The sequence below is a fragment of the Lathyrus oleraceus genome, chromosome 6 (assembly GCF_024323335.1).
Source record: "Lathyrus oleraceus cultivar Zhongwan6 chromosome 6, CAAS_Psat_ZW6_1.0, whole genome shotgun sequence".
NCBI classification, from domain to species: Eukaryota; Viridiplantae; Streptophyta; class Magnoliopsida; order Fabales; family Fabaceae; genus Lathyrus; species Lathyrus oleraceus.
In genome coordinates, this window is record NC_066584.1 from 88,190,574 (window position 1) to 88,201,593 (window position 11,020).

The window sequence follows — 11,020 nt, forward strand, 5'->3', positions numbered from 1 at the left end:
TTGAGCTAGCTTGCTCCCTAAGCTAAAGCCAAAAAATTACAAAAACCCAAAAAATAATAGGTCTAAGTCGAAATCCTATATCAAATAATCTGCTTCGACATTCGACATCTAATACAACTCGACACACACTATATGTTTCGACACATCCATGTTTCTGTCGAGCACCATTTGCTTCGACATAAGGAATTACTATTTAACAAATTGATGTCATAACCTTGAATGCAATTTAAAAGAGCTAGCGAGAAAACTTGAAAAATGATGAAAATGATGTTTGCTCACGAGCTCTGTTTCGATTTCTGAGCAAACTTTCTAAAATGAAACGAAGAAGAAGGAATAGGAAAAATCTGACGCATTATATGAATCAAACGCGTTAGCACGAATAAGAATGCAAAGAGTAATCCCTTTTCAATTTTATTTATTTATTTATTTTGATAATATTTATTTATTTTATACACTATTAATTTGTATATCTGTTTATTAAAAAACTGAGTGGAAATAATTAGTGTAAAAATAACCTCTTTTTCTCTCCTTGCGTCCGGTATTGAAGTGTGGTTCCATTGGCGGTGGTTTGCGATGGCAATACGCTCAAATTCACGGAGAGTTTTCAATTCCGTTTACCGATACATTTCATCTTCATCTCGTTCTTCTTCCACTCACTGTAAACCCTTTCCACCTCCTCCTGTTGTTTCTTCTCGAAGAGTAGTTGTCACTGGTAACTCTTCTTCACTTTCCTTACTTCCTTCTTTTATCCACGCATTCATACAATCTATATCCACCTGCTTTTCTTCAATTTTACATTGCTAGAATCTTACATAATCTCGTACTTGTTGTGGAATTTCGCGGTGTTTGAATTGTAGGTTTGGGTATGGTGACACCTCTTGGTTGTGGAGTGGATAAAACATGGAACCAATTGATTGATGGAAAATGTGGGATAAGAGCATTACGTTTGGAGGATCTCAAGATGAATAGTTTTGATTCAGAAACTCAGTTGACTACATTTGATCAATTGACTTCCAAAGTTGCCGCTGTTGTTCCCACAGGAACCAACAAGGGCGAATTCAATGAGGAACTTTGGCTTAATTCTAAGGTATAGCGTTAATGTTAGAATAGGATTACAATTTGTCACTTTGTTTTGGTAAAGATTCTAGTTAGGCGTTTATAGCATAATCCCTATCATATATGTCTTGTGTATGAACTATGTTTATAACCAAAGATAAAATAATGTCGGGCTGTTTTCATTTAAGGTATAAGCTGTTTTTATATGCCATAGAGAGTTTATGGAAATAAGCTGAAAAGAGCTCACGAACATGTCAAGTGTTAGTTAATCTTATGTGGTATTGCTTTGGTTTTACGTATACATGCTGCATCTGAACAACTATTATGCTTATTGATGTCATTGTAGTATTGTGACATTTCCCTTAGGAACATCGATCAATGACAAGGTTTGTAGCATATGCGCTATGTGCTGCTGAGGAAGCTCTTAGAGATTCTAATTGGTTTCCCACTGAGCAGGAACACAAGGAAAGAACGGTATGCTATTTTTAATATGGTTGATTGACTAAACCAATTTTTGACAATTCCTTTGCACTGTATTTTAACTTCAAAAGTAACCAGGGGGTGTCTATTGGTGGGGGAATTGGAAGCGTTAGTGATATGTTAGACTCTGCACAACTGATATGCGAGAAGGTCAGTTTGTTGAAACTCACCACTACTGATTCTGAAATACTTTGATAATCTTTCCTCATTCAAGTGTTTCTCCACATGCTTTAATTATGATTGAAAAATGGTTTGTTAATTTGAACTTTTGTATTTGATTTTTACCTTTTCTCCCCTTAATGCAGCGTCTTCGTCGACTTAGTCCATTTTTTGTCCCACGGATATTGATCAACATGGCATCAGGTCATGTTAGCATGAAATATGGGTTCCAGGTAAAGAACTACTCTCAATTGATTGATATTCTATAATACAAATATAGTCAGCTCCTATAATTGCTGGATAGGCAACTGCATTTTGCTTTACTATCTTCTGTAGATATACTTCAAAAAAGAAATTCTGTAGGTATATAGAGTGAAGTACCCTTACCGTACTTGTGGTACTTACTTTTTTCTCATTATTCTGTTTCGAGTGAAATTTGTAATTTTCTCATATATTAATATAATATGTTTATGTATTTTAGACTTAACACAATTTTTACTTTTAAACTTTTATTGGGATGTTGTGTTGTGAATTGAACAATTTAATTCCCTACTAATACATTTTATAGAGAATTTCTTATTTTCTATTAACGTACCCGTACCTTGATTAATATAAATATGGTGTATCCCGTACCGCTATCCGTACTCGTACCGGGTACCGTATCTGTACCTATGCATCATATGTGCAAATTATTGTATTTTAAGCGTGGAGATTATTTGTTCATTACAATATATCTTCTTACTCCCATGTTTCTTACTCTTTTAAGTTTAAATATTAAAGTAACATCATATCCACTGAGAAATGATTAGCAGCCTTCTGAAACAAAGATATAACTCTTTTACCCATCACTTTGGATATAGTTATGTGACTTATGTCAAACATGTTTTACGGGATTGGTTAGTCAATCATGATATATCTCCTGGCAGAACAATTATAAGTTTTAACATATGTAAAAAAAAACATCTGAAAAATAAGGTACTAAAGCTGATTGCTGTTTTTATTGCAGAGCTATTCACATATTTTTCTATGCTGACCTTTGTGATCATTATTAATCATGAATTGAACTTTTTCCCTATTCCTGAATACAGGGGCCAAATCATGCTGCAGTCACTGCTTGTGCTACTGGATCACATTCTATTGGTGATGCAATGAGAATGATTCAATTTGGGGATGCAGATGTTATGGTGACTGGAGGGACTGAGTCGAGCATTGATGCATTGTCAATTGCAGGATTCTGCAGGTAAATTGTAGCCACCATCCTGTGTTTTATGTTAGTGCCAACCACCATATTAGTTCTGTCCTTTGTTCCTCTGATGCTTTAAAACCTGATATTGGAAACTTGCAGGTCCCGAGCCTTGACTACAAAGTATAACTCAATGCCACAGGAAGCATCACGGCCATTTGACAGTGGCCGAGACGGGTTTGTGTGAGTATAACAACACTGCAGATTCGTTACTTATAATAATTAATTTGTTTTGCTTAGTTTTCATTTTCTGACTTCAAATTATTGGTTTGTTTGTCATGCTGCTTATATCCATGTTGTGTTCTTACTCAGGATAGGAGAAGGTTCTGGAGTCTTGGTCTTGGAGGTTAGTTAAAAAATTTATTGTGTATCTATCCCTCCAATTCCTCTTCAATTATTTGTTTATAGTCTGGTCTTTCTTGTTTGTTTATATGTTTCCCCTATTGTTTAGGAACTTGAGCATGCTAAAAATCGAGGAGCCAAAATCTATGCAGAGATTCGTGGCTATGGGATGTCAGGTAATTTGTTGCAGGATATGCTAAATTTTCTCCCTAATCTTAGTTTTATATTAGATTGACTTCGTTTCATATGGATTTTGATTAGGGGATGCATATCACATTACTCAACCTCCTAGTGATGGGAGAGGTGCCATTCTGGCCATGACTCGTGCTTTAAGACAGGTTTTTTAATCATCCTATTTTGATTTGTATTTTCTACGTAGCATTAGAGGTTTTATGTTTGCTAAGCTGCCAACTTATCATGTATGCATGTTGTGACTATATTTTTCCTTTCTCCCCCATGTTTTATATATAGTATTATCCAACAAACTTCATACTCCAGATGTCATGTTTTGAGCGTGACAATGGTGTTGATTGAGATTCTCACATTGGATAGTGATTTAATTTGAACAATGGTTTATAAGTGGGGGCAACCTACACCTCATGAGCTAAAGTTTGGGGTCGAGTTAGATCTGAATCCAAATTCTATCGAGCCTTGTAGTTCCACACTATTTCTCCAGAGTCTCTATGTGTGTCTCAATTCTTGTTACCACCATGTAATGGTCAAAAGGAACTGGTATTTTTGTGTGAAGATTTTGGGATATTCTCCCTTATTTTCAGAATTTGTAGGGTCTGCAAGCCTCCCTATGCCTAAATGCCCTAGCTCTCTAAAATGACAATATCCCTCTCCCTCTCAGTCTCTTCTTATTTATTGGCAAGATGCCCTATTTCTCTAATTATCCCAGCCTTCAACTACTAACTAACCAACCTCTAACTCCTACTACCAAGCCTACTACGCCATCTTTTTCAGTTTCGTTGTCACTATGAGATCTATCAACTAAAGGTTATGCTATGCCATAGTAATAAGTGTGTGCACAAGATGGCCAGATGTTAGCAAAGTTTGAGAGTGAATGGAATTATCATGCGTAGGGGTTTATATTTAAATGCTTTTGGCAGTTATTATTTGAGGGCGCTCCATATGCCTAATTAGGAGACATTTAGTCTTAATGATATTAAACTCTTATTCCATATTGTATTATTGATGTTTTCTCTCTACATTTATGACATAGCCATTGTCTCGACAATCTTCACTTTAAATGATTTCATTTTCATAAATTTCAGTCAGGTCTTCATCCTTCTGATGTAGATTACATAAATGCACATGCTACATCGACACATTTGGGCAAGTGAAGCAGATCTTTACTGATTCCAGCAATTTAAGTTTGAATGCTTATTATGTTTGAATACTTCATCAGTGGATGATTATGCTCATGTCATAATGTATCTCACCAGAATTCTTTTTACAGGTGATGCAATAGAAGCTAATGCTATCAAAACCGTATTCTCTGACCATGCTAGCTCTTCTGCTTTAGCCTTCTCCTCCACCAAGGTAAGGGTGGTTGCAAGCTGCATGACTAACAAGTTATATGCTTATCCGTTTGGCTGTCTAATCTAAGTACTGACCCCCTCTTAGATGGAAGCTCTCATGTATATGAATTGAGATGCCATTAAGTGTTTAAAAGAAAAATTAGGATTGAGGGAACATTGACAAACTGAATCAAGTCCATGACTTTTCCCCAATTTGTCTGATTTCAGGGGGCTATTGGTCATCTCCTAGGAGCTGCTGGAGCGGTTGAAGCAATTTTTTCTGTTTTAGCAATACGGCATGTAAGCAATTTTTTGGCATTTTGTATACATGCATCATAGAAATCCTGGGGAACCATTTTTGAACAGTCTATAGCCAGACCCTGTATACTTAATCAAATAGTGTGGTTCTTTTGTTCTTATCACAGGGAATTGCTCCATTAACTCTTAATTTAACAAAGCCAGATTCTGTATTTGGTGATGGTTTCATGCCGTTGACTGCTTCAAAGGAGATGCCGATTAGAGTAGCTATGTCAAACTCTTTTGGTTTTGGAGGAACAAATGCTTCCCTACTTTTTGCCTACTCTGGATCCGAATAATAAAACAGATGCATCTAATTTATTCTACTGGCGTTGTTCTAAAAGAGCTGACGCATCATGCTGAGGAGAGTTTAATGTCCTAAAGGCCTGTTGTTTTTGCTCATCAGTTCTTCAATGTGATTAGCTTTTAGTCATTCAAAACCCTAATTGCACTGTGGTGCGATCTATCCATGATGTATAATTCTAAATAGATCAGGATGCTTGGGTTGAACTTTGAACTACACAAATTTTGTTTCGTAATTTTACGAAGGTTGATATGGAATAAATGTTTTGATGTAAAAAACCATTATTGTTTGATGATGTATACAATATTTTTTTAGTAAAATACTAAGTGACTGTTTGGTCTAGCGTTTGCAATGGATAAAAAATGTACGTATGGTAAGGAGCTTTTATTCGTAAGTTCAACAAATCACGTTATACTCCTAAACGCACAACCAAAGAGGCACTAAACAACATCATGCAGTTACAAGGTTAATATAGGTGTTAAAAGGAGATAAAGAAGCCTTGGTATAATCAACAAAATAAGTGTACGGAAACAGATTGAATGGGCTGTTCACACCCAAATATGATTTGTGAAGAAAAGTTATATGTTTTATGCACTATAGTCTATATATAAGTTATGTATTTAATTAATAAAGGCAATTGGAAAAAGATCTTAGAGAAATTTGCAAATGCCTTCTTTATACATTCATAGGTCTTATCAAAACACGTCCCAATTGACTCACTTTAATATTTTTCTTTTTTTAAATTTAATTTGGAGATGTATCTTTAAATCTATCATATCAATGTATTTTTATTTTTATAATTTAGTGATAAATTCGAAAATGTATTTATGAATTTGTGAATCGGGAATTTGAAAATATGTCACATTTGCATGCTAACTACTATAATTCTGGAAATAAATTTTCGGGTTCGTCAAACATGATTTTTAACTCTGCATGCTTCCTCAAGATCAAACATCATTTTTCTCTCAAAACCCTTACAAAAAATCCTTTCATTATCAATCAAATTTTACACTTTAAAACTTCATTCTTGTGTTTCATCACATCAAAAGGAGGAAAAGAAATTGAAATTTAAGGTAAAGATCATTTATTTCATTCCTCATTGATCACAATAATATGATTTTTGAGCTAAAAAAGTTACGTTTAATAAAATTTATTTTTCGGATTCTATATGAGTTCCTTCGGAAATGCATTTCCAAAATAGTTTAGTGTTCATTTCTTTTTTTTATAAATATTTTTTCTTATTATTTATCTTAGATAAGATATGATGCACCCTGATGTTTTCTTTAAATCTATTGTGTCTACGAATGCCAAACATGTTAATGTCAAAGAGATAGATATTGGCAATAATTTACAAATAGACTAAAGTTTGAGTTTCGTAATCATATATGCTCAAATGAATTCACACCGAGGCATCCAAATTGGATTTAACTTAAACTCCATATAATTTAACGAATTTTTGAATTTGATACCTATATTTTTTTTGTCCGCATAAAATGCAGTGTTTAAAACAAATGGTGGCAAGAAGAATCAAACCCATGGCTATCACATTAACATGGTAACACATTACCACAAGACCAACATATTTGTATTTTCTACTACAACATACACACACACATATATATATATATATATATATATATATATATATATATATATATATATATATATATATATATATATATATATATATATATATATATATATATATATATATATATATATATATATATATATATATATATATATATATATATATAGAATTATCTAAATAGAATTATTTAGTTTATTAAATAGTTTAATAAATGATATATATATATATAATATATATATATATATATATATATATATATATATATATATATATATATATATATATATATATATATATATATATATATATATATATGTATATATATATATATAGTTATCTAAATAGTTTATTTCAATTATTTAATAGTTTAATAGTTTATTTCAATTATTTAGTTTATTAAATAATTAAATTATCAATTATTTAAATGATTTAATATTTCAATATTAAAAAATTTAAATTAGTTTAAATATTAATATTTAATATTTAATATTTCAACTATTAAACTATTTCAATAGTTTATTTTAATTATTTAGTTTATTGAATAATTAAAGTAAATATTTAGTTATTTAATATTTTAATATTAAAATTTTAAAATTAATTTAAATATTAATATTTCAACTATTAAACTATTTCAACTAATTAATTTATATATAAAATTTTAATATTTAATAGCTTATATTACATATTAATATTTAAAATACTAATTAAACTAATTATTATTTAAAATATTTAATATTTTAACTATTTAGTATTTAAAATATTTAAACTAACTCAACTATTAATATTTCTCATAAACTAATTATTAGTTGAAACGGTCTTTGATTCAAATCCTTTTGGCACCATTTTTTAGACACTTTATTTTAGGATAGTCAACTTTTTTTAACATAAGGCCAACACAAAAGTGAGATATAAAGACTCATAAAAAAAAAGATACAGTAATTAAATTCAAAAACTCGCTAACTTATAGGAATCAATAGACTATTTAAGCCAAGATCTTAGGAAAATTTGAAAATGCCTTTCTGATTTTGGAAACGTATTTTTGACACACTCATAGGTCTTACCAAATTACGTCTCAACTGACTCACTTTTATCTATATATATATATTTTTAATTTAGTTTGGAGATGCATCTCTGAACCCACCATATCAATGTATTTCTATTTTTACAATTCAATGGTAAATTCGAAAGTGCATTTCTGAATTTGTGAATCGGGAATTTGAAAATATGTCACATTTGCATGTTAGCTACTATAATTCTGGAAATAAATTTTCGGGTTCGTCAAACGTGATTTTTAACTCTGCATGCTCTTCTTCCTTAAGATCAAACATCATTTTTCTCTCAAAATCCTTACAAAAAATCCTTTCATTATCAATCAAATTTTGCACATAAAAAGGAGGAAAAGAAGTTGAAATTTAAGGTAAAAATCATTTATTTCATTCCTCATTGATCACATTAATATGGTTTTTGAGCTTAAAAAGTTACGTTTAGTCATGAAATTCATTTTTCGGATTCTAGATGAGTTCCTTCGGAAATGCATTTTCGAAATAGTTCAGTGTTCATTTCTTCCCGTTTTTGAATATTTTCTCTTATTGTTTGTCTTAGATATGGTGCATCCTGATGTTTTCTTCAAACATATTGTGTCTACGAATGCCAAACATGTTAATGTCAAGGAAATAGATGTTGACAACCAATTTACAAATGGACTAAAGTTTGAGTTCCGTGATCATATATGCTCAAATGAAATCACACCGAGGCATCTAAATTGGGTTTAATATTGTAATCAAAAGGCCCGATAATGGTTCAGATAAAAGATATACATTTGTGACAATGAGATGCGAAAGAAATGGAAAGTACAAAATTTCTCTCCGGAAGTTGAAACGAGATGACACCAGTTCGAGAAAATGTGGGTGCCCCTTTAAATTGTGTGGTTATCTTTTGGCAAATAATAAATGAAGATTTGATGTGATTTGTGGTTTACATAACCATGACACGCGTGACAAGTTAGCTGACCATCCCATTGCATGTCGCCTTCTTTCAGAAGAGGGAAATCGTTTTGGGCATGGCATTAAATATGGTGTAGCCCAAAAACATACTTGCAACTTTGAAATGTAAAGACCCGGAAATATCTCAAATATCAAGCAAGTATTCAATATTCGTGTCCTTAACAACAAAGCATTAGGGGAGGATATAACTGAAATGCAAAAATTGTTAAAACTTCAGGATGATAAAAATTATGTATCTAGGTATCTAACGTACAAGGATGAAGTAAACATTCAACATATATATTGTGGATTCATCCCGATTCTATAAATTGTTGTTCCTATTGGATTAGTCATTTGGATTGAACGCATTTAGAAAAATAACACCTTGGAGAAATGTCTAAGTCTTCAAGATTGATCTAGCTTGCTAAAGCTGTATGGAACTGCAAAAGGGACACATGTTGGACGTGATGGTCCATCATGTTAGTACGACATATGGGCCTTGTGCAACAGGCTCCAAATTGTTGCGTTTTAACATAATATTTTGAGAAGATTCAAATATGTTTTATTGTTATTGGTTTAGCAATATGGTTATATGATTGGTTGGACAATTGTGAAAATCAAGTCAGATTTAAAAGAGATTTAAATTTGAATTTGTAAAAAACCAAATCATATATTTTTGTTGGAGATATTTAAGGAGCAAATCAAATGTCCAACAGATTCTGCAAAGATTCTAGACGAAAATAACTGCAGATCCACATAGAAAAAGCTCAGAGTTATTTTTCTATATAAGAAACTCAAACCTGAAGGAAAATGCGATCAAAACGCAGCAGAAATTAAAATTTTTCCTTTAGTGATCCTTACGAATGGGCATGCTCAGTGATAGAAATTGTTACCTCTTGTGGCAATTGAAACCTTTGATGCAGATCTAAGGAGTGATCACAAGCGTTGAATGATGATAATGCCTCTACTCAGTCCACACGAACGAATTCCTTTAGTCTCAGTACTAGCTGCTACGAATGAAGGCTTTGAGTGAGAGAGAGAGAGAGAAACAGAGTTTCATCAAGTGAAATGCTTCTGCACAAGGGTTCTATTTATATAACCACTTGTGTGAGCTGCAAGCTAAAAAACCCACTTAAGTGTATGTGGCCCGTATCTTATGGTATACCGAAAATCACTTAAACGCATGATACCTTACCACATTTCATGTTCCTTATTTACTATATCTCTCATCAATCCGTCCTTTTGTGTGTGACCCTATATGTTTTCTATTCAATGGTAAGATAGTAACTCAACTAAAAAATAAACAGGCACAAACAAAGTCATTAATTAGGGAGAACAAAATAATACAAAATTTGAGGCAGAGCAATTTTTAGTAACTCCATCTCTTCACCAGATTGGTACATATGGGACATATAACAAAACAAAAAGAAACACAACTATAACTGTTGAATCATATATTATCATCCGGGAGGCAGAAGTCACAAAGTTGATGTTACTTGCTTCTTCCACTTCCCTTTAAATTTTCTACACATTCAACACACACATTAAAAATACCAAAACACTAAAAACTCAAAACATGCTAAAATTTTAAAAATGACTAAAATTAAATTAACTCGACTGAAAAATAAAATATGTTACTAAATCATGGGTTGATTCCCATGTAACGCTTGTTTAAGGTTACTAGCTTGACTCAAGAGCCTAAGGCATGCGAGCACCAAAGACATCCTCTACGGTGCTTTTTCAGTAAGTGGAAAAGCTCTCATCTCCTTACCCTTGACAATGAAGACCTTTGAGTCTTGCATATCCTTCACTTCAACACTTCCATATTCACAAATTTTATGAATTGTATAAGGCCCAGATGCCTTACACCTAAACACGCCCAACAGTCCCTTTAGTCTCGACTTCCTCCAAAGGATCCTCTGTCCAACTTTCAATTATTTTCTTGCCAGCTTATGCTTTTCATGTGATTTTCTCCTTTTGTTTACCTTATAGCCTTGAGGTTGTTCATGTTGGTGCTTTGTGGCTTCAAACACATTAAAGACC

At 32.3% G+C, this 11,020-nt stretch overlaps 1 protein-coding gene across 1 annotated transcript; it reads left to right on the forward strand.

The window, feature by feature from the left end:
* The first annotated feature begins 486 nt into the window (after window positions 1-486).
* On the forward strand, window positions 487-5,746 carry LOC127093331 (3-oxoacyl-[acyl-carrier-protein] synthase, mitochondrial). The gene is made up of 14 exons (XM_051032242.1): window positions 487-712; window positions 858-1,087; window positions 1,423-1,530; window positions 1,615-1,686; window positions 1,842-1,928; window positions 2,784-2,935; window positions 3,041-3,121; window positions 3,251-3,284; window positions 3,390-3,456; window positions 3,542-3,618; window positions 4,558-4,618; window positions 4,743-4,825; window positions 5,032-5,103; window positions 5,229-5,746. The coding sequence occupies exons 1-14, from the start codon at window positions 574-576 to the stop codon at window positions 5,397-5,399; spliced, it is 1,434 nt and encodes a 477-aa protein (XP_050888199.1). The 5' UTR covers window positions 487-573; the 3' UTR covers window positions 5,400-5,746.
* The last annotated feature ends 5,274 nt before the right edge of the window (window positions 5,747-11,020 follow it).